General features: G+C 43.0%; 1 protein-coding gene across 2 annotated transcripts; it reads left to right on the top strand.

The window, feature by feature from the left end:
• Positions 1-6,597: 6,597 nt before the first annotated feature.
• LOC131352684 (rano class II histocompatibility antigen, B alpha chain-like) lies at positions 6,598-8,457 on the top strand. Of its 2 annotated transcripts, none has more exons than XM_058388976.1 (4): positions 6,598-6,730; positions 6,832-7,083; positions 7,377-7,556; positions 7,645-8,457. In XM_058388976.1, exons 1-4 carry the CDS (start codon positions 6,676-6,678, stop codon positions 7,776-7,778), a joined length of 621 nt encoding a protein of 206 aa, XP_058244959.1. In that variant the 5' UTR covers positions 6,598-6,675; the 3' UTR covers positions 7,779-8,457. The 2 variants fall into 2 exon arrangements, with proteins under 2 accessions (XP_058244959.1, XP_058244958.1); XM_058388975.1 differs by having other exon boundaries at positions 7,275-7,556; positions 7,645-8,452.
• The last annotated feature ends 16,646 nt before the right edge of the window (positions 8,458-25,103 follow it).

The following is a 25,103-nucleotide window of genomic DNA, read 5'->3' as shown; positions in this document are numbered from 1 at the left end:
TGGCTAAAATAACAAAGCATCAGATTTCTGGAGAGAGTATTTCAGCACAGTTTAGTAGTGAGGACTTTATGAATTTCTTCACTGAAAAAATTTATAGTATCAGGAACAAAATAATGGATGTTCAACCATTGACGGCATTCAGTGATCCAGACCAGCCTATAGCTCCACACTTAAAGCTACAATGCTTTATCAGCATAGGGCAGGAAGAGCTAGTTAAACTTATCACCACGGCTAAATCAACAACATGTTTGTTAGATCCAATTCCAACTAGATTGCTGAAAGAAGTGATACATGCAGCTGGAGAGCCTCTTCTTAATATTATTAACTCCTCATTATATCTAGGTCATGTCCCAAAATCTCTTAAATTAGCAGTTATTAAGCCTCTTCTTAAGAAACCGAAGCTAAACCCCGATGAAATATCAAATTACAGACCAATTACAATTTCAAACCTTCCATTTATATCTAAAATATTAGAAAAGGTGTCAGCGCAAGTATGCTCCTTCCTACAGGAAAACAATATCCTTGAAGAATTTCAGTCAGGTTTTAGGCCCCATCATAGTACAGAAACTGCACTAGTTAAAATCACTAATGACTTGCTTTTACCTTCGGACCAAGGCTGCATCTCCATTTTAGTCCTGCTTGATCTTAGTGCTGCATTCGACACTATAGATCATAATATTCTCATAGATCGCTTACAAAATCACACAGGTATGCAGGGACAGGCATTAAAATGGTTTAGATCCTACCGGTCTGATCCATACCACTTTGTAGATTTAAATGGAGAACTGTCCAGTGTAGTGCCAGTGAAATACAGGGTCCCACAAGAGTCAGTTTTAGGACCTCTGCTTTTCTCAGTATACATGCTTCCATTGGGTGACATCATTAGAAGGCATGGGATTAGTTTCCACTGTTATGCCGATGATACCCAGTTATATATTTCATCAAAACCAGATGAAATATTTAATTTGTCTAGATTAACTGAATGTGTTAAAGATATTAGAAATTGGATGACCGATAATTTCCTATTATTAAATTCTAAGACAGAGATACTACTTATTGGTCCAAAAACCAGTACACAGAAGCTCTCACAATTCAGCTTGCATCTAGAAGGATGCACTGTTACTACTAGCTCAACAGTGAAAGACCTGGGTGTAATATTAGACAGCAACTTGTCCTTTAAAAATCATATTTCCAATATCACAAAAACAGCCTTCTTCCATCTTAGAAATATCGCCAAGCTTAGGAACATTTTATCTGTAGCTGATGCAGAAAAACTAGTTCATGTATTCCTGACCTCCAGACTGGACTACTGTAATGCATTACTAGGTGGTTGTCCTGCATCTTCAATAAACAAGCTACAGTTAGTCCAGAATGCAGCCACCAGAGTTCTTACCAGATCAAGAAAATATGATCATATAACCCCAATATTATCATCCCTGCACTGGCTACCTGTTAAGTTTAGAATTGACTATAAATTAGCACTATTTACATACAAGGCTCTAATTGGTTTAGCTCCCACCTATCTCTCCAGTCTTCTAAAATGTTACAATCCACCACACTCTTTAAGATCACAAAATTACGGACTTCTAGTAGTTCTCAGAATATCAAAGTCCACAAAAGGGGTAGAGCATTTTTGTATTTAGCTCCAAAACTTTGGAATAGTCTTCCTGACAGTGTTCGGGGCTCAGACACAGTCTCCCAGTTTAAATGTAGACTAAAGACTTATCTCTTTATCCTGGCATACATCTAACACATCCCATAACCTTGTGCTCCAGTACATCTGATTAAATACACATTATCATCTAGTGCTGCTAATATTTTATCCATTGTTTCCCTTCTTCTACCCATCCCGAGGCATACAGAGACTGTGCTCCAGTGGCATCCGGAGATGGACCAGCTCCAGCCGGGTTCTGCTTGTGAGGATTGGGATATTCAAGCAGCGCTGTGGACAACAACCTCCTTATTGATTTACATAACACTATACACATGCTGTATCTGCATCACACAATTGTCACCCAAATGAGGATGGGTTCCCTTTTCAGTCTGGTTCCTCTCAAGGTTTCTACCTCTTACCATCTAAGGGAGTTTTTCCTTGCCTCAGTCGCCTCAGTCACCTCAGGCTTGCTCACTTGGGATAACATCTAGGACTGTCTGTCTGTCTGTCTGTTTATATGTTTGTTGTTTTCTTATGTTGTTTCCTTCACACATGTGTTGGAACACACCAAAACCAACCACTCTGAACATTTGCACATTGCACAGGACTGAAGCACATAAAACATATATGTTACATATTTCTGGTTCTGTTTACATATAAAGAGAACTACTATGCACTACTGCACTTTAAAGATGGACAATAACACTGCTGCTCATCATTTCATTTGACTCCATGACCACCCCATACTGCTGCTGTCTGCACATTGCACACTTCACACACTTCATACAGTTTATTTATACAGATCTACTTTTTTTAACATCATATATATATATTTTTTATTGTAACAAAATTGTAGATTTTATATTTTATTCTTTCCTATTGGCATTTTGCCTCCTTATTTCCTTTTTCCTTTTCAAGGTCATGCTTAAACAGTCGTGTAAGCATTTGACTGCATGTCATACTGTGTATGGTTGTGTATGTGACAAACAAAAATTTGAATTTGAATTGAATAAATAAATTATTATTTTCACTACAAAATGGAAAATCTGTAAACCTTGCTTTTATTTATTATTGTTCTTTGCACATTCTAGAACTTGCTCACCTTGCGATCCTGATCTAACTCAACCACTGCTTAGACACAATAAGCGATTTAAAAATTATACACTTATGCTCTTGTATACACAGACTTATGCCTCAGCAGCAGTGTTGTGGAAATTTGGCTTCTATAGAAATTGCTCACAATTTATCTCATGTTCATTATACATAATGCTTTTGGATTTTGTATTCCACTGTACCAATCATTGTTTGATCATTGTTTGTCCTTTCTGTGGTCACCATGTATGTTTGTTCAGGTGATCCACACATCCCATAGACAATAACACTTACGTAGCAATTCCATTCAACTCTGTAAAGTAGGTCTTGCTTTTTGCTGGACAGGACCACCCTCTGACCTCTGGAATGCACAGCATTAAAGGGTGACTGTGGTGTGAGGTTGGGGCTGTGGGGACGGCCCAGTGGGCAGTGAGACTGTCTTTGATGTTCCTTAAGAGTGTGTACACATCTCGTTGGGACCTAAGAGGGCATTGATATATTTTAAATATATTTCAGTACGCTCTGCCCCAGGCTGACTGTGTGATACCATTTGTTCATGACCTCATCTTTTGACCGTGATATCCTTTGGTCTGGACATTAAATCAGTTCTGATGAACCTGCACAAAGCGCAGACTCCTTCTCTGAGTGAACATGAAAATTCTAATTCTCTTTCCTTTCTTCAAATCTGCTAAATGGATTTGGGTTTGTTCAGTAAAGCTCAATTTAAACAAAAATGTTTTTACAGTTCAATTCAATTAAATTCAATTTATTTGTATAGCGCTTTTGACAAAGAGAATTGTCTCAAAGCAGCTCAACATAAGAAACAACATAAGAAACAACAAACATAAACAGACAAACAGTCCTAGATGTTATCCCAAGTGAGCAAGCCTGAGGTGATTGTGGCGACTGTGGCAAGGAAAAACTCCCTTTGATGGTATGAAGAAGAAACCTTGAGAGGAACCAGACTCAAAAGGGAACCCATCCTCATTTGGGTGACAGCAGAGAGTGTGATTATAAATTATTCTAAACACCGGAGAGTGTGATATAACCAATGTCCTTTGTACATTTATGTGTAGTCAATTGTGTGATGCAGATACAGCATGTGTAAAATGTTATGTAAATTAATAAGGAGGTTGTTGTCATCCACATAAGGTTGGCAGCGTTGCTTTGAATACCCCAATCCTCACAAAGTAGAACTCGGCTGGAGCTGGTCCATCTCCGGATGCCACTGGAGCCGGCACAGTCTCTGTATGCCTCGGGATGGGTAGAAGAAGGGAAACAAGTGGAACAGAATTAGCATAGCTGCTGTTCATAATATTAGCAACACTAGACGATAATGTGCATTTAATCAGATTTACTGGAGCACAAGGTTATGGGAAGTGTTAAATGTATGCCAGGCTAAAGTCTACATTTAAACTGGGAGACTGTGTCTGAGCCCCGAACACTGTCAGGAAGACTATTCCAAAATTTAGGAGCTAAATACGAAAACGCTCTACCCCCTTCTGTGGACTTTGATATTCTGGGAACTACCAGAAGTCTGGAATTTTGTGATCTTAAAGAGCGTGGTGGATTGTAACGTGTCAGAAGACTGGAGAGATAGGTGGGAGCTAAACCAATTAGAGCCTTGTACGTGAGTAGAGCTAGTTTATAGTCAATTCTAAACTTAACAGGTAGCCAGTGCAGGGATGATGATATTGGGGTTATATGATCATATTTTCTTGATCTGGTAAGAACTCTGGCGGCTGCATTCTGGACTAACTGTAGCTTGTTTATTGAAGATGCAGGACAACCACCTAGTAATGCATTACAATAGTCCAGTCTGGAGGTCAGGAATGCATGAACTAACTTTTCTGCATCAGCTACAGATAAAATGTTCCTAAGCTTGGCAATATTTCTAAGATGGAAGAAGTTTTTGTGATATTGGAAATATGATTTTTAAAGGATAAGTTGCTGTCTAATATTACACCCAGGTCTTTCACTGTTGAGCTAGTAGTAACAGTACATCCTTCTAGGTGCAAGCTGAATTGCGAAAGCTTCTGTGTACTGGTTTTTGGACCAATAAGTAATATCTCTGTCTTATCAGAATTTAGTAATAGAAGATTATCGGTCATCCAATCTCTAATATCTTTGACACACTCAGTTAGTCTAGACAAATTAGATATTTCATCTGGTTTTGATGAGATATATAACTGGGTATCATCGGCATAACAATGGAAACTAATCCCATGCCTTCTAATGATGTCACCCAATGGAAGCATGTATACTGAGAAAAGCAGAGGTCCTAAAACTGATCCTTGTGGGACCCCATATTTCACTGGCACTACACTGGACTGTTCTCCATTTAATTCTACAAAGTTCTACAAAATTCTACATTATGGTCTAGTTTAGGCTTCTTACGAAGAGGCTTAATAACTACTAACTTTAGAGATTTTGGGACATGACCTTGATATAACGAGTAATTAATAATATTGAAAAGAGGCTCTCCAGCTGCATGTATCACTCCTTTCAGCAATCTAGTTGGAATTGGATCTAACAAACACGTTGTTGATTAAGCCATGGTGATAAGTTTAAATAGCTCTTCCTGCCCTATACTGGTAAAGCATTGTAGCTCTAGATGTGTAGATTTAGGCTGGACTGGAAATTCATAAAGTCCTCAGTACTAAACTGTGCTGACATACTCTTTGCAGGAATCTGATGTTTTGTTAGTCTAGCCACTGTACTAAATAAGAATCTGGGATTGTTCTGGTTTATTTCTATCAGTTGGCTCAGATGCTCAGCCCTAGCAGCTAGAGCTTTTCTATACCTGGACAAACTGTCTTTAAATGCAATTCTAAAAACTTCTAATTTATTTTTTCTCCACTTTGGCTCGAGGTCATGTCCTAAAATATCCAAATGTCCTAAAGAATCGTTAGCATCATCTACATGAATGTTAAAGTCTTCTACAATTAACACTTTGTCAAAACTGATCAAAAGATCTGAGAGTAAGTGTGCAAACTCTTTGAGGAATATCAGTGTAGGGCCCCGGGGGTCTATACACGGTGGCCATAGCAAGAGATAGCAGGGATTTTTTATGTCAGTAAGTGCAACATTACGGACAAGCACTTCAACTGAGCTAAACCTGGGTCCTGTTTTCTGAGTAACGGTAAGAGAATTATTATAGATAGTGGCAACACCACCTCCATCACTGACTGGGCTCATGCTTATAGGAATATCCTGATGGAGTAGACTCATTCAAAAAATGAATTCATGTATTCATTTGGTCTAAGCCAGGTTTCAGTAAGACAGAGTGCGTCGAAACTATAATCTGAGATCATTTCATTAACAATAAGTGCTTTCGGTGCAAGGGATCTAATGTTCGGAAGCCCAAACTTTAGAAATTGTTTTTCTTTACTTATTTTGCCTTTGTCAGGTTTAAATGTGATTAGATTATTTTGAGAGCTATTAACAAATTTATCCTTTGATCTCACTAATCAGGGAACAGACACAGTTTCTATAGGATGAGTTATGTGTGCATTTGTCTGGTGAGTTGAACAGTAGCTATTATAATTGTGATCTGAGGTATGACTTATCAGTCAGATGGTGCGGAGTGTGAAATAATAATTCAAAAGTATAAAGAATAAATTATGAAAAGTATGAAGTATAAACAATAATAATAATTTACAAATAATAAAATTTAACACAAAGAGCCTAAAGTGATATTTTTTCTGTTTTTATGCTTCAAGACAAAGTTGAAGTTAGATGTGATAAGGGATTCATTTACGCTGGAACCCACATGATCTGAGTGACTAATGTACAAGGAAGTATGTTTCTTATTTCTGAAAGTGTGTGTGTGTGTGTGAGAGAGAGAGAGAGAGAGAGAGAGAGAGAGGGAGAGGTGTGTAATGCTGTACAGTAGCAGTTTGAACACAGTACAGTAAAGTGGAGTCACGATGAAGCTCCGTGTGATTCTCATCATTTCAATGATTCTGCCAGCCAACGCTGTCTGTAAGTAAAATATAATATAATGTAATAGAATAGAATAGAATAGAATAGAATAGAATAGAATAGAATATTTTAGCCCTGAATTGATTTGTTTTTTTTTCCAGTTGTGCACAGACTCTGTGTCCAGTGTGGCTGCAGCAACTCTGTGAATGAAACTGAGTTTTTCGTCAGTTTGAATCAGAATGAAGTGCTCTTTGGAGATTTTAAAGCGCAGAAACAAATCAACAGACTGCCTCTGTTTGTGAGTCAGATCAGCGTTCCAGATCTATATGATGAGGCAGTTGGCTGTAAAGACATATGTCTTCAGAAAATCCCAAACGTAATCGCAGCAGCAGGAAGTCCAGCTGAGGTCAGAGGTAATGAAATTTTGACCTCAAACAAAACTTCTTCCAGGCTTCTTGATTACTGTTTCTTGATTACAAAACCTTGTGATGTGCTTTATATAGAATGTAAATTTGATTCCATCTTCCACCTTCTTGTTACTATCTGAGCGTGAAAAAAATATCAGAAATATTATATCATAAAAATGTGGCATTTTTTTGTTCAGTTCCTCCAGAGTTCAGCATCTACACGAGACACCATGTGGTTCCTGGAGAAAAAAATAACTTTGTCTGCTTCATAAGAAATTTCTATCCTCCACACATCACAGTGAATTGGACGAGGAACGGTGTGTCGGTGACAGAGGGAGTGTACATCAGCCAGTATGCACTAAACAATGACGGAACCTTCAATTCATTCTCCACCCTGACCAGTACTCCGAGGGTAGGAGATGAATACAGCTGCACGGTGGAGCACGAAGCTCTGGACTCGCCTCAGATTAGAACATGGGGTAAGAAGAAACCTCTTCACTGGAATTATTTCAGTTTACTTTGCCTTAACACTGACTGTGTGTGTGTGTGTGTGTGTGTGTTCCACAGATGAATCGGTTGAACCTCCATCTGAAACTCCGAGTGAAACTCCAACGGTGGTGCTTGCGGTGGGAATTGTGGTGGGAATTCTGGGATTGGCCACGGGAATGTTCTTTGTCATTAAAGCGTCATGTTTCCGATAAGTTCCTGTTACAGCACTGAAGTTCATTACTTTCTGTATATTTTCTTGAATTAATGTACATTTTATCCATTTATAGTTACATTTAATGTTTCTGAAGCGAGTCAGTTCATATTGTCTCTACAGTTATAGCAGCTATAATCAGTGTTTCCCACTGAACTTTATTCTCTCTCTCTTTGAGATAATAAGAGATAAATCTAGCATGTACTGTATATAAACCTGCTCTACTGTCAGAGCTGTTGGTAGAGAGAACTAATCACCACCTGACCACCAGTCAGAAGAATGTGAGAAGAAAGAACTATTATTGAGGATAATTATCTCGCCTGTCATCATTAAAAAAAAGCCACAGATGGGATGGAAATCCCCGGCAGATACAATAAACATACCTTCTGTGGTGTGTCTGAGGCTGGAATGTGGAGGAGGAAATGTTTTTGTGAATGTTTTATTTCACTATCACTTTAACTCTTGTATCTCGTTAACTCTGAGTTTCATATTCAACTCATCCTTCAGGTTCTATTGTATTATCTCTCATTATGACCTCATTTACAGGATTTATTTGCTCTCTAGCAACACTATAAACATTCACACTGAACTATTCCATGACATAAGAATACTTTTATGGAACATAAATAAAAAAAATAAAGATTTTTCATTTCTGTCCTGAAACTGAGCACAACACTGTTTATTTTTTATTTTAAATGAGTTCTTATTTAATAAATAATAAAATATCTGAACAATTAAGTGTAATTACAAATACATTTACCTGTTTAGTTTCACTTCAGTCTAATTCATCTGTATTTATCCTGTACTTTTTAAATAAAAATAAAAAGTGCAATAAGCTGAGTTTGCAAGAAAATGTCACACTTGTAAAAGCAACAACAACAACAACAATAATAATAATAACAATAATAATAACAACAAAAACAATAATAGTATTTTTTGTAATGATTCCACCTGCAATTCCCATCTGAGGGTGCCATGAAACCACTTCCAGAAACTAAGGCCTACAGGAACAGCCAGGTTCTTCTTCGATGAGAAGAGGAATGGGGGGCTACATCCATGTATCAATTACTGGGATCTCAATTCTATCTTGATCCGATACTCCTACTCCTTACCACTGGTCCCCTCAGCACTTGAACAACTCTGGGAGACCCGCTACTTCACAAAGCTAAACGTGTGAAGCCCATACAATTTAATTCAAATCAAGGAAGAAAACAAATGGAAAACAGCCTTCCAAACCACTAGGGGGCACTACAAATATCTGGTAATGCCGTATTGCCTGACCAATGCACCAGCTGTATTCCAGGCCTTCATGAACAAAATCTTTTGAGATTTACTGAACTCTTATGTCATTGTCTATATTGATGATATAGTCATCTTCTCTAAGACCTATGATCTCCACATCAGCCAAGTTCTCAAAGTACTAACTTGACTATTGCAACACCAGCTTATGGTCAAAGCAGAAAGTGTGAATTCCATAAAGACCCCATCACCTTCCTGGGACACATAATAAGATAATGATCGATACAAATGGACATAAGCAAAGTGTGGGCAGTAAAAGAAAGGCTCACACCCACTAATATGAAGGTGCTATGAAGGATTCTTGGCTTTGCTAATTTCTACCGGCACTTCATTCACAATTACAGTTCCATGGCCCACTCACAGCACTATTATGCGGCGAGCCCAGAAAGCTCCACTGCCCTGCCACTGCCTGGGAGGCCTTTGAGGAACTAAAGCATCAGTTCACGATGGCATTTTGCAACATCATAACTCCAACTTCAGTAAGAACACCCCACCAGCTTCCTTGTGGCCTACTAGAAACACTCCCCATACTTTGACGACCATGGTCCAACATAGCGGATGAATTTATTACCGATCTCCCACTGTCGGAACTCAGAGCCCCCTCCAAGTGGACATATCACAGGGTGGAATTTTTGTTTGTATCTAGTTCTCTTAGCTTTCCCAATGACCTCCACAAGCTATAAAACTTAGCCGAAATAAAAGAGATCTCAGTCAACAGATGAGAAGAAGTGGGTTTCTTTATTCAGCCATGCAGTCAACAACATGCATATCTGAAGAGAGCAGCTGGTCTCCAAAACCCCGAAAAAGTCCCCTCTACTTATACCCCAGGCGCCCCGGGGCGCCTCCTTTTCTCTAATTTAAATATTTCCAGCAATTTCCCATTATATTCAGTGTATGGCTACTTTAGTCCCTCCTTCCTTAGTTTACATACGTTTCCCAGTTCCCATTATTTTCGCATTTGTCCCAATACCACCCCTAAATTGATACCATCCTCCCCTCGATGACGTCAATTTTCCTCCTCTCCAGTTCCCCTTATTTTTAGGCTAAGTCAACAATTTTTAGAAAAAATTGGCGCTTACTTATAGGCGCCACTTCCTTATTGACTTCATTTGACCATCACCTCTTAAAGGTGCTTCCTCGGCTCATCCTGACCTCGCGCGTTGCCCTCCACAACAATGTGTAAGTACCTTGCTCTCTTCCTCTATGTCATGATGACTTTTCCCTCTACTTACTTGATCTAAGTTTTATTTACTATTTTTAAAATAAGCTGTGCCATTAAGCTCCCTCATATCCTTTTCTCTTTTCATCACTGTTGATTGCTAGTATTCCAATGCTATTGTCTCCTCTACCCGCCTATCACTATCATGTCACAGTGACCTGGCCTACTTCCCACACTGTGTTCCTTTTGCCTTAGTACACGCTCTCTTTTGCTGATTACATAGTCACGCAATATTCACTTCACTCATCTTCACTCATCTCTCCCCACTTCCCATTTTTCCTTCCAGCTCAGTCAGCCCGCCGCACTATCTTCCGGAGAAGTCCCAGGGGTGCTCTGCGACGCTATCGCCAGTATCAGCTGTCCTGTTTGGCCATCGAACTTACTGGTTTCCTGGAACACCTATCTGAATCCTCTATTCCTGAGTTTCCTTACCTTGCTCACCATATCGTGAGAGATACCGTCTGTCTTGATCAGAGCACCCAATTTCACCCCACAACCTGTGATCAGTCTACTCAGACCTTCTACTGGCACTGGACACACACCACCTCTCAAGGCGTCCAGACTGAGGATTTCCCTGTTGAGATCTCCTCTAATGATTCTTCCTCTGACTCCTCTTCATTTCCTAATTCCCCTGACATTACCCAACTTTCTCCTGAATTTGTGCCTATGCCTTACAGTGTTCATGATATTCCTCAGTCTTCTCCTGACTATTCGCCCCCAACTTCTCCCACTGATTACTCTCCAACTTCTCCTCAGGATCCCGAGATTCCGTCTTCTACAACTGACCCACTGATCCCATTGGATAGGCTGGCTGACTGAGTTGTAACTCCTAATGTTCCAATAAATCTCTCCTCTTTTCTGTTTCTTCAGTCCCAGTGTGGTTATTATGCTAGCATGCTGCCATTAATAATTCTGCATGATTATTATAAAGACTATGAGGCTATATCTGATTATTATAGCTATTATTAATCAAAGTTAACTACTTAATCAATGGCTAAATAATTCTTGATAGATACACACTACTCTTAGGCAGAATATTGCTAAGTCAGAGCTTAGAGCATTGAGTACATTATTACTTAAGCTACTTTTAAAGCTAGGTATATAATTCAAAGCTGGGTATATTATTTTTTCCTCCGACATCACTCCCCCCTTTGAGACTCTTGAGTCTCACAATCAGCTTGTACATGTCTTAGTTCCACTACTCTGTGTTCTTATCCCCCATAGTAGTTACATCATCTTCTTGCGACACTTCACACATGGTATTCATGCACAATGTCCTTTTAGATGAGGCACAATTTCTTCTGACCCAGGCACTTTGCGTGCCGTAGAGGGTCCGATGGAGCTCCTGGGAGAGGTTACCAGCACTTCACCAGGTAGCTCATCACTACACAGTCCAATGTGTCACGTGGACACTATCTATGTCGGGTAGACATCAAAACTGTCAAGTAGACATCAGAAACATCTATGGCCATGAAAATTCTAAGTTCCACATTATTAAATTCTTTTCTGTATTTCTAACGCATCAAGTACGCTTTTATATCACTGTTCTAACATCCTCCACCTATATACCCACCCAACAGTATTTCTATTACAATAGTGATGTCCGATAGTGATGTCCATACCATACCCCACATCACTCCCCCTACTCACTCACTATGCTTCTTCTCAAGGTGAACCAGGAGTGGGCGAAAAACCCTCAAGAGCTAATTGTAAGGGAAAAGTCCCACTCTGCCTGCAATTTGTCATTTGCGCGACAGCCTGTTTTGCCAGGATCACCAAACACATACAGACATACATTCATGACATTTTGCACACAGAAACACAATTCACCAGGTCCAGTCAGCACTTACAATGTCACCGATCAGTTCCACCACCAATAGTGGTGTTTGTATAACGCTGAAATCCACTTTGGCAAGGGCACGCATATGCGCGAGCGTGCCCGCAGCGCATCCCATACGTCGGTGTGCATTTTCATGCCAGCACCTATTCCTTTGCAGGCCACCACTTCTGAGTCTTTATTCTTCCATACATAAAAGAAGTGAGGCATGGGCTTGAGGTTGTCCAAGCGTCTGCGTTTTCCTTTGGAATGTGAGGTCCACAAAAAGTAGCCACAGAAATGCACAGTCACTACTTGTACCATAGTAGACTGGACAACATTACGCGTGACGAGGAATCCATGCGCCTGGGGACCCCGTACACCGAAGCCAATGATATGGGACGCCGAAGCAAATACGTGGCCACGGTTAAAGACAGGTTGCGAGGAAGCTCAAAGCATGTCGAGTACTTCTCGACCAACCACATATCTTCCTCATAGTAGAAGTCGGCCTGTGTGAGCAGCCGCTCGATGGGACATGCCGCTTCCATGCTGAAGGTCCACTCCGGGTCTGTACAACATGCGTGGAAGACCTTCCATCGTGCCTGAGGATCTCGGGACTCATGCAGGGCTTCTAAGGTTGCCATCATATTGCAGCAGGCCACACACTGGAGATTATGCCATTCCAGATAGCCTTTCCCTTGTGAATCAAGTTTTAGTTGATAGTTTAGTTGTTAGTTTTAGTTTAGTTTACCACACAGAAGAGATGTTCGGTTAGGGCGATGGTAGCGCCTGCACTGAAAGACTGCACCTGGGCTCTGTGATGCTGCCATGAATCCTGCACACAACATTTATATACACAACAAAGAGGAGAGACAACAGACAGGAAAAGACGCACAAGAAGCAACACATACCAACACCTTTAACTTTCTTTAACAATAGTACATCATATTGTCCAGCAGGGGACAATCGGTCTCCTGCCTTTGTTTTCCATCTTCTCCATTGTCCTCGGCCGTGCCCATAAAGACGGGGTCACTCATGTCCTGCATGTAGAGCTGCATATACTGTCCGAAAAGAGAGTGCACAATCTTGTCCAATAAGGCACGTAAGCATGGTATTCCACAACAAGCGATGAGAGCAACTACCAGTAACACTATTAAAATGGTTGTCCCGATGCGCGTGAGTCCGGCCAACCAATCAGAGGAAAACAGCCAGTCAAGCCAGTCTGGGTCTGAGGAAGCATTATTAGAGACCATTTCGTCCCGAGCCGCTTTCATCTGTGATAGCAGATCCTATCATGTCACATACTCCCTGATCGGGTCCGCGCATCATGCATATAGCGAAACGATTCTGTACAGTCATAAGGGTCGTCGCATGGAGCTGATCTGATACCAATTTTAATGCTTCAATGGTATGATTAATAAACCGTTGCTGGTTATACCAAATGTAATTAACCCATGCCGTGTTCCAATGTACCTGTACTGCTGGAAGCAAGATGTTCCAAGCTGTAGACGAGCCTCTTCGAAGGGCTAAATGTTCACTAGGAACTCCAACTGGTATCCCTTCCCAATTTATATAAATATTCGTGTCCGGACCCCATTTTGGGAGTATTGAGGAGTTTGTGACCTGTAAGTACTTTTTTCGATATGAGCCTGGAAGACCAGTACGGGTAAAAATGCTTCTAGCAACTGTATTTGTGAGTTCACGCTTGGGGCGGCGTAAATGTGCAGGTTCAAACATGGATGCGAGGTATGAGTCATTAAGGGCGATTACCGAGAGTCGTCCTTCCAGTACCACTGGGGCACATAGCCCATGCCATAATCTGGGTAGAATTTGTAGGACTTCCGTACCTCCACAATACCAAAAGATGTCTGCAACGGGTAATGTTCCCAGACACAAGCTTGGGATCTTCAGTTGGACCACCATACCGGGTTCACAGCCGTACTCTGACACATTACAGGTTGGCATTACATTAACTATAGGGTGTGCTGCCTCCATTATTTTATCACACGATGCTTTTGGTAGATCCCCTACATATTCCGTACCTCTAGAACGGACGCACAGTGGAAACAATTCAAGAGGATGAGAACGTACGCGTATACTATCGGTAGCCTGAGTGGCAACGGGATGAAAAATGCAAGAGGAACTTAATTTACGCATCCAGTCTGCACCATGAGTCCTGGCTACAGACCCCAGCAGACATACTGCAGGGCACAAATAGCTTTCATTATATGGGGGGTTAGCACATTCTTGGATTCCCCTCATAGGCATCACAAGCAGGGGGCTATGCATGCGGTTATGGCATACCATACATGTGCTGTTGGTAACAGTCTTGCGTGCTGCATCATGTAGCTATTGGCGGTACAGGTTCTGTGGAGATTCGGCGCCATTTGTACTGTTGTACTGCGTGATCTTTGTGATGTTAACATAATCTATTGCCTCTTGCACATTCTGGGTCAATTTTCCTACGGTCAAATCACAAAGTGCCTCGGTGCTACAATCCTTACCCCGAAGTCAATTCCTTGCCTGGCGGATTTCTGTGTAGGGGTGCCCCGTGGGCACAAACACACGAGCCTTGTAGTCGTCTAGCAGGACGGTTTTCTAAAGATTACATTTAAAGGTAGCATTCCCAAAGATACTGTAATACCAGAGCGGATGAATTACTCTGCAGTACGCCTCCTCTGGCTTTCCTGCTATAATTACACTGCTTGTTGGGCTGCTTGCGTTATGGCGACTATGGGGCGACTTAATACGTACCTCAGCTGTCACTGTATAATTTATCGCCGAATTGTTCTCCGCCCAACTGATAGGATCCACATTTACTGGTGGATCGGGCCCCATGTACTCAAAGGAGTACATGACGAACACCCCTTCATTCTTCGGTATCATGTTTACCTTTAAAGCATGTCCTATCAGTCCTATTGCACATTTCAGGTGATCCTGAACCGCGGTTTGAGCCTTCCCTTCTGTAAGATCCAGTGTGCGCTGTTGTTCTCGATACACTGTACGGCCTCCAATGGATGCCTCCCCATACCCTACGTTTCTTCTGAACCGTGAATTAGCCTGTTTTTCAGAGTGCTGCCGTGTCCTGTGGGTCAGTGTGGGGTGTGATTCATTAACTAGTTTTGTCATTGCATTTATCATATTTTATCATATCATATTTGTAGTTGCGTTTATCAGTCATATTTACCAACGTCGTAGTTGTGTGACCAACTGCCGCGAGCATCCAAACTATCCCCATGTATACACTAATTAGTACTGCCACTATAGCGCAGTGGCGCAGTTTCAGCGTTTGTTCGCGGCCTGCTACCATGACCTTCATTCTGACTCTTCTGTACTGTCCTGGGTTATATCTGCTAAATTCAGTGTTGTTAGATCTGATGCATCAAATGCTTGGGACGGTTTATACCCTGATGGACCTGGTCTGGGCTCGCCTGACAAATCTCCTATCGTTTCAGGCTCCCTTAAAAATTGGTGCACTATAGGTTCGAAGTCGAGAGTTGGTGAACTCAGGGGCTCTCCCGGTTGCTCCTCAGTAATCGGGCCTGACTCTATGGTCTGGGACTCCGCCTTCTGCTGCGCTTTCTTTCCTTTTCCCCGTGTATTGTATGCTGGTGCTTCTGGATGTTCTACGTCTTCTGGGTCAGTGTCTTCCTCCGAGTGAGCGAGCTGCACCAGTTTTGGGCGCGAGTCTTTCCACTTTGGTCCTTTCCCTGCCGCTCTACAACAATGATTCAAGTGATACCAATGTTCTCTTCCTTCAACCTTGACCACTGTTGGCGTTGCCAATACTACCTTGAATGGTCCCTCTCTCCTTGGTTGGCTCCAATGCTTTCTTTTGAACACTTTGTTATACATGTAGTCTCCTGGCTCCACCTGACGAAGCTCCTCCTTCTCTACCCTCACACCATGCGTGGCTTCACAGACCTGTGAATACAGAGTTCTATGTATTTGGGTTAGGTGTCTTACATAGCTTGACATTTCGCCCTCTAGCTGTTCCAGCGATGGGCCCTTGTAAGGCCCCCGAATGAAGGCTACTGGCATTGGCCGTCCTGTAAGCATTTCATGTGGTGTCAAGTGAGTGTTCCTGTTGGTTTGCGAACGCATTTTCATCAGTGCTAACGGCAATGCTTGTACCCAATTTAGCTTTGTGCTCGCACAGATCTTAGCTATCTTCTCTTTCAGCACTCCATTAGCTCTTTCTCTTATCCCCTGAGACTATGGGTGATAAACGCAACCTAGACGGTGTTTCAGGCATAAGGCCTCTGCCATAGCTTTCATTACTTTGTTCACAAAATGTGGACCATTGTCTGAGCTCAGCTGATCTGGGATGCCAAAGCGGGGGATCACTTCCCTGCACAGGAACTTAACCACTGTCTTGGAGTCATTTTTGGCCGTAGCCTGCGCCTCTACCCATCGGCTGAACCGATCTATCACTACCAGAATATACCTCTTTCCTTCCTTTGTTTCTGTAGTTCCCATATCCACAAAGTCTATCACTAGGTGTCTAAATGGTCCCATGGGTTCTGGTATGTGGCTGATGGGTGCCGTGAAATGTTTTCTGACATTGCGTACTGCACAAAGCTCACACGATCGCAGGAATTTGTCCACCATACTCGCTAAGTATGGAGACCACCAGTTCTCTCGAATTGTTTCAATAATTTTCCTGCGATTACAATGATCTATTCCATGTGCTTCTTTAATCAGCATTGGAAGAAAACTTAGTGGGGCCACAAACACTCCGTCACAACTTCTCCATGTCCTAGACTGGGGATCTAATACCGCTCCCCGTTTCTTCCATAACTCTCCTCTGCTGAGGCAGACTCTTGGAAGGCCCTGATATCAGCCATTGTGACCTGCATCTGCCCTTCATCATCTGGCTCTCCTGTTTGCATCATTACCGTGACACTTGTTTCACCTACTGCTGCCTTTTTAGCTGCCTCATCAGCTACTGCATTTCCTCGGCTGACCCATTCTCCATCTGACTTGTGAGCTCTACATTTTACGATTGCCAATTCTTTAGGGAGCATCATTGCTCCTAACAGCTCTGAAATTGCCGGCCCATGTACAATGGCTGATCCATCTGCCCTCTGGAAACCTCTTTGTGCCCAGATTGGTCCAAACACGTGGCACACTCCATAAGCATAGGCCGAATCAGTGTATATTGTACATGTTTTGCCTGCCCCCAGTTTGCAGGCTGCTGTTAGTGCTTTTATTTCTGCCAATTGGGCAGAGCATGGTTGTGGCACTGCCACGGTCACTACTGTGTTAAATACTCCTTCTTGGTCATCATATTGAACTACTGCATAGCCAGCTTTGTTTCCCTCATTACTACGATAGCATGATCCATCCACAAAGAGGATACATTGAGCACCAGGCAGTGGTTGTGCTTCTAAGTCTGACCTAGCTTTTAGGTATTTTTCTGTCACTTCAGCACACTCATATGGGGCTCTGTCTTCTGGGAGCCCCAGCCTATCTGCAAGATTTATTGTGCGGCATTTCTCAATTGTTAGTTTAGGAGCTGACAGAATGACATCATAACCTGTTTTTCGAGCATTGGTTATCACAAATTTTTGACTAGTCAGCAGTGCATGCAAGGCATGGGATGTATACAGGGTCACTGGATGCCCCATTGTGATTGATGATGCCTTTTGATAGGCAAATGCCGCAGCTGCTAATCCTCGATAGCATGGTGGCATGCCCTTCTCCACACTATCGAGTGCCGTGCTAAAGTATGCTACTGGTCTTTTCCCCATGCCTTCTTGTTCCTGTGCTAACACTGCTGAGGCAAACCCTTTTCTTTCAGACACATACAAATAGAATGGTTTACCATAGTCTGGACATGCCAATGCAGGTGCAGATGACAATGCAGTCTTTAGCATATCAAATGCCACTTTTGCTTCCTCTGTCCATGTTAACATGGCACTAGACTTTGTTTGGTCTGCTGCTTTCACAATATCCCTAAGTGGCTGCGTTTTCATTGCAAAATCACAAATCCACGGTCTGCTAAAACCCGCCAATCCCAAGAAGGATAGCATCTGTTGGACAGTTTGAGGTCTGGGAACTTTTTGGATTGCTTCTACATGTTCTGGTGAGATTTTTCGTGTAGTGCCTTCGAGCACTCTACCTAAGTATTCTACCTTTTGCTGGCAGAATTGCAACTTTTCTTTACTTACTTTATGCCCATTTAGAGCCAGAGTTTTTAAAACCTGCACCAAATTTTGTACGCATTGCTCTTTGGCTTGACTGCAGATCAGCAGATCATCCACATATTGCAATATTGTGCTGGACACATCCAAATTAGTCAAATCTCGGGCTAGAACTTGGTTGAAAACTGATGGGCTTTCATAATAGCCTTGTGGCAGTCTGGTGTATGTATACTGCTGTCCCCCATAGGTAAAAGCAAACAGGAACTGTGAATCTGGATGTAATGGAACACTAAAGAATGCTGAGCACAGATCAATTACTGTGTACCATTTCGTTCCTTCTGGAATGTTAGACAAAAGTGTGTGTGGATCTGGAACTACAGGATTTTCCGCTATCACCACCTGGTTTACTGGTCGTAGTTCATGGACTAGTCTCCATTTGTCTGAGTTTGGTTTTCTGACCGGAAAGATGGGGGTATTGCACTGACTTTTTGTTAAGACCAAAACTCCTGCTTGCGTCAGTCCCTCAATCGTTGGTCTTATCCCTACTATTGCTTCTTTTGACAAGGGATACTGTTTCTGATATGGCAATTGTGCTCCTGGTTTAAGCTGTATCTTAACTAATCCTGCCGACTTTACCAGTCCGACATCTGTTTGATGTTTGGTCCATAGCTGGTCAGGTATTTGTGCTAGTGCTTCCTCCCTTTCTCTCTCTGTGATCTCCTGCTCTTCAGCCCATTGGGGCAATTGTTTCATCTTGTTCTTCTCTATCCTCAAATTCTCAGCTCTGCTTATTAGTACAGTCTGTGGCCTTACCTCATCTATTGCTACCTGCTCTATTTTAAGGAACTTTCTATCTGGGGACACACTGACTCCCTGTCCTATCTGTTTCCACTGCATCCTCTGACTTGCCTCCCTCACCATTAATCCTAATTCTTTTGATTCAAAACCTTGCCCAACCAGCAGGGAGACATGAGGAGCAGCATCAGGAATCTGGTACCACTGTTCGAGTTGTGACGGCAGTTGAACTGATGCAGCTACCCCTTGCGGTCCTACAATTACGTTTATAGTCTTCAGAGTGTACTGTGTTTTTGCAATCCGTTCGTCCCACATGGCCTCGTATTCTTCATTTTGTCCTTCTTCATCATACATCATCGTGCAGTGCCATGGTTCTCTGCTTTCTTGACAGTCTGGTCTCATTTTGATCAGCCAGGATTTCCACTGTGTGTACAGATCCCTTATCCCACTGTGCATGTCATTTATTTCCAACCAATACACCTTGTCCATTGTACTTAGTTCAAGTTTTGTCTCCATCATGGCATACTGTTGAACTAAATGCTCTGGGAGTTCTACCCATACTCCTCTTTCTCCGCAATGTATCTTAGCTCCTAACTTACAGAGCACATCTCTTCCAAGTAGATTCGCTGGAGTTTCTGGGGAGAACAGTAATGGTGCTTGCACTGTCACTCCTTGTATGTTCAGTTCTTGAGGCTCAGTAAAGCGTAAAGTCTGTGTTTTCCCTGAGAAGCCTACTGTTTTTACTGCTTTACTGGAGAGGGGGAGCTTTGAGCCTTCTTTGCCTATGCTTGTAAATGTTGCACCTGTGTCGATTAAGAATGATGAGCGAATTTGTCTTCCCACTATTACAGAGACAGTGGGTTCTTGAGAGGGGTGCAGAGAGGTGGTATACTGCACCAGCTCCCCCTCTGGCTTCTCTGGGCCTCCTCACATACTTCCCGGGGGTGGCCCCATGGGGCCTGCTCCCGAGTTCACTCCTTGGGGCTGTTGATTAGGCCCCATCCAGGGTCCCATCCAATTTCCTGGACCTTGCCATCCTTGATTTTGCTGTGCGCCTCCTCTTGGCGACACCATTTCCTGTTGATAGGCATATGGGCAGTCTTGTTTCAGGTGACTGGGATCTTGACATGCCCAACATCCTCTTCCTCCTTGGTTCATTGGAGCTCTTCCTCTCAAAGGTTGCTGAAATGCTCCTCCTCCTCGACCATGTCCCCGTCCCTGACCCCATTCTCGATTCTGGGGGGGGTATTGTTGAACTGGGGGGTACATTACCAGTGGTGGAGGTGCATAGTAAGCAGGCTGCAGTTGTTGCGGGGGAATCATTGGCATAGTTTGCGCCATGGCTGCTGGCTGTGGCACTGGAGGTGCAGGCTGAGCCGCTGGGGGTGCTGCTTGTTGTGCCACCAGCACCGCTGCCTGCTTTGCTATGTTTTTCTCCTCCTTTTTCCTTTCCATGCTTTCCTGTTTGTTGCGGGCTAACTCACTCAGTTGAGCCTTGTGGAGCTGCATCACCATGCTTTCAGCTGCTTTCCTTGCTTCTCTTTCTCTCCGCCTGTGCAGCTCCACATAATGTATTACATTAGCCTTGAAGGTGGGCCACGCCATTGCAGCCAGTCCCACTACTGTGTCCAGTTGGTCCTGGACTTCCACTGGAAGAGCCTTCTTTACCATCATACGAAACAGGGTTTGGCTTGCTGCTGTTTCATCCCATGCTCCTCCCATCTCTTCTCTCCATGCCTTCTGTAGTTTTAATACAAATTCTGCTACACTCTCATTCTCTTCCAATTTGATTTTTTCCACTCTTCCTGGATCTGCCCGTGTTGGGTATGCACTCCGCAGGGCCTTCCAGATTTGGTTACGGTGAGTCCCAAATGGGCTTGGATCATATTTCTGCCCCTCTGCCTCTCTTCTTAGGTCTACATTGTGAAAAATTTCGATCATCTTGGCCTTCCCCTATGACTGAGACAATATTGCTTTGACATCTCCCAGTGCCAGCACCTGTCCCATTGTTTGCTCTTCAAACCGTGTGATCCATTTTTGAGCTCCTTCACAAATACTTGGCAATCTGCCAATTAATCCCGTCAGGTCCATGAATGACCATGGGACATAAGCCACATCGTTTCCTTTTATTATCACTGGCATCTGGGATGCCTCCACCTGCTGCTCTTCCTTGTTTTCTGGAGGCCCTTCCCCTGCACCTTGTTTCCGTGCAGACCTTAATTCCATAGCCAAAGGGGGTATTACTTTCCTTGTCCTTCCTTTTTCTTCTCCTCCCACCTGGCTTTGCAGTTCTCTCAGCGTCTGCCTGGCTTCCTCCACTTTTTGTTCCAGATTACAGCGTGCTTCTTTTATTTCTTTCTTGAGGTGGGCCAGTTCTTCTTCACTTTTCTTCATTTTTATCTGACTTATCGCGGACAGCTCCCCTTGTGAGTGCTCTAATCCATACACCTTCTGCATTATTTGGCAACGCAGGACCTTATCCTCTGACACGTCTATTTCCATCCTTTCCAGTTTCTTCCTTGTATTTTCCAGTTCTTCTTCTATGTGTGCTTGTGTCTGCCCCCTCAGCTCTTCCATTGTTAAGCGACTGTCTTCCATTCTTTCTTCCATTCTCTCCATCCGTTCACTTATTTCACGGAACCCGCCATCTCTTTTCCCTTTTGTTGATGGCATTAGTCTAACTTTCCCTGTTATGTGATACTCTTCTTCTTCCATTTCCGCTTCGGTTTCTTCCTCCTCTCTGTACTCGCCTTGCTCTCCTTTCTGAGGTGCGGGGTAGAACCCTTCCTTCTGCATGATTTCCACTCCATTGTCTCCCTCATATGGGGCAGAAACACTTGTTGTCTCAGCATCATTCTCCCATTCACCCGGGTTGTCCCTCTGTAGAGACTCGCTCCCTTCGCTATTCGCTCTCGATGGCGGACCTCTTATCCAAGTATCTCTGGGTGCGGGCGTGCTTGTTTTGTCTTCCAGTCCTAAACACTCCATCTTTCCTTTGTATTTTCCCTTCTCTAGATTCGTCTGATACTCTCTCCACATGTTAATTTCCGCCCCCGTTCTTCTATATGACGCTGGATCCCACGCCAGACTTTCCTTGCTTCCTTCCAGGCTTCCTTCCTTCTCGGACCCCTCTGGCCTAAAATGGGTCTGCTCCTGCTCTCGCTTCGAGCGCTGCATTGCTGTTGTATTCTTTTCTCCACTTTCATCTTCACTCTGTGTATATACTACTTTGCCTTCAAATTGCCCTTCCATTATCTCCAGCCTCACTGTCCGTGGTTGTCCTTCTTTTAATAGGACGGGATAGATTCCTGCTGTTTGTGTTGGGGGCACTTCTCTGTATGGGGGTGGTCTCTCCTGCTCCACAAGCTCCTCTGCTGGTGGGGCTGTAGCCTTTTCTCTCTTTTCATTTATAAGTGCTCTCTGCCGTTCCCCTTCCACCTGGAACCAATCCACAATTTCCTTCTTTCTGTCAGTCCTGTCCCTACTTTCCTTCTTTATTTCTCCCCAGCACTCTAGTCTTTCCTTCATCTTTTCACACCTTTCATTATTAAATGTGCCTTCTAGTGGCCATTGCAACTCCCCACGTGTTCGGTCACTCCATTTTTTCATATACTTTTTAATTTCTTTCTCTACTTCTTTGTGCTTCAGTATAATCACCCCTACGGGTGTGGTTGGTGTCTCCTCTCTACTCATGACACACCCTTGTCTGGCCCTATGGGCTTCACTTCTATGACCCAAGTTACTGTTTAGAGGTGTCCAGGTCACCCTCGCATAGATTCTTCTTACAGTCACGCTTGGCCTCACTGGGTTTTTTCTGGATTGTTCTTCAAATATATTTATTCTATCAATCAAAAGTGCTGTTCCCAGACCTCTCTCCCACAGTACTACCCTGGGTTCAATTGTAATAATAACCTTTAGCCCCGAACAATAATTGCTCTGTATTGGTCTAGCTCCAAACACTTCCACTACGGGCTCTTCTTCCTCCCCGTATGGATCATCAATGAAATCATACACTGAAATCACTACCTGGGCCTCTCGGGGTTCAGGAGCTGCCAGTAACGCACGCAATAGTGGGCCCAAAACACGAGGTCTCCAGAGTTTCTTAAGCTGTTCTACCCAATTTATTTCAGGAAACTGGTGACGCAATGTGGTTAGCCTGTCAAACGCCGTCAATGCCCACAGTTTATCACAAATATGCTGTTCTGTCTGTCTTCTTTCAACCCCGTCTCTGTCTTTATAAGTTCTTTCGTCTCAAAAATGTGTTCTCAGTCCCTTTGTTTCTATTGCCAAATCTGCCATACACCACGCTCACTGCTATTCTCTCTACCCTTTTTACTTTCAGTTTCTCGACTCAACTCTCCTTCTGTGTAATGGGGCTTTCCCCTGTGTCTATGTGTCTATGTGTGTGTGTGTGTATATATGTGCTGCTTCTGTGAGTGTGTGTCTGCTGGGTTACTTACCCCTCCTCTCTTTCCTTTTTACAGCTTCTGCTTACAACAGTATTTATACTAGCAGATCTATATAACAGTACCGTTAATCACCTATCCATCCATGCCACTACTCCAACTCATGCTTCTATTCTTCCTAACGCAATTCCTATACACACACACCTGCTGCCAGCAGCAATCCTTCCTTTCTTAACAACACATTCTCAACAACGGCACATCACCTCATTTCACACTAACATATCACATTAACACTTTAACACATTTCCTCAGGTCCAACCCTGCGTTCCTGAAAACTAACTATACTGTTCTCCGCAGTGACTCACCGACATCCCTACCATGCAGACCTGTTTTCCATATACAACAGCGGTATCTAGGGACAAATATTCCACCTGCGCAGGAATTTCCTCATACTCCACCTGCCTCAACCGGCAGGAATTTTTTTCACTTGTGCCACCTGCTTTAGCCCACAGGAATTTTCTTGCACACACTTATTCACTTATAAAACCTTAACACTTCATAAAACCAAAAAACAAAAACACCTCTCCGCTCGTTCTCATCTGTCTTCACCACCCTCTAATTCTTGGTGTGAGGCCAACTGCCTTCACCCTTCCCAGGGCCACTCTACTCAGGCTACAGATATAGATTTAACACAGACTTTGAATATAACAGGTGTCTGCTTACCTTTCTGTTTTGATGCCGGCAATCTGCAGCCCGTAGTAGTTGCGGTCCTAGCTCAGGTTTTCGGACTCACGTCAGCCTTCCCACGCAAGTTCCCGGGTTTCGGCACCAATAAATATGTCGGAACTCAGAGCCCCCTCCGAGTGGACATATCACGGGGTGGAATTTTTGTTTGTATCTATTCCTCTTAGCTTTCCCAATGACCTCCACAAGCTATAAAACTTAGCCGAAATAAAAGAGATCTCAGTCAACAGATGAGAAGAAGCGGGTTTCTTTATTCAGCCATGCAGTCAACAACATGCATATCTGAAGAGAGCAGCTGGTCTCCAAAACCCCGAAAAAGTCCCCTCTACTTATACCCCAGGTGCCCCGGGGCGCCTCCTTTTCTCTAATTTAAATATTTCCAGCAATTTCCCATTATATTCAGTGTATGGCTACTTTAGTCCCTCCTTCCTTAGTTTACATACGTTTCCCAGTTCCCATTATTTTCGCATTTGTCCCGATACCGCCCCTAAATTGATACCATCCTCCCCTCGATGACGTCAATTTTCCTCCTCTCCAGTTCCCCTTATTTTTAGGCTAAGTCAACAATTTTTAGAAAAAATTGGCGCTTACTTATAGGCGCCACTTCCTTATTGACTTCATTTGACCGTCAACTGTTAAAGGTGCTTCCTCGGCTCATCCTGACCTCGCGCATTACCCTCCACAACAATGGGTAAGTACCTTGCTCTCTTCCTCTATGTCATGATAACTTTTCCCTCTACTTACTTGATCTAAGTTTTATTTACTATTTTTAAAATAAGCTGTGCCATTAAGCTCCCTCATATCCTTTTCTCTTTTCATCACTGTTGATTGCTAGTATTCCAATGCTATTGTCTCCTCTACCCGCCTATCACTATCATGTCACAGTGACCTGGCCTACTTC

This window comes from Hemibagrus wyckioides, linkage group LG05, assembly GCF_019097595.1.
Source record: "Hemibagrus wyckioides isolate EC202008001 linkage group LG05, SWU_Hwy_1.0, whole genome shotgun sequence".
NCBI classification, from domain to species: Eukaryota; Metazoa; Chordata; class Actinopteri; order Siluriformes; family Bagridae; genus Hemibagrus; species Hemibagrus wyckioides.
The sequence above is the reverse complement of the archived record's forward strand: the minus strand, read 5'-3'. Positions and strand labels throughout refer to the sequence as shown.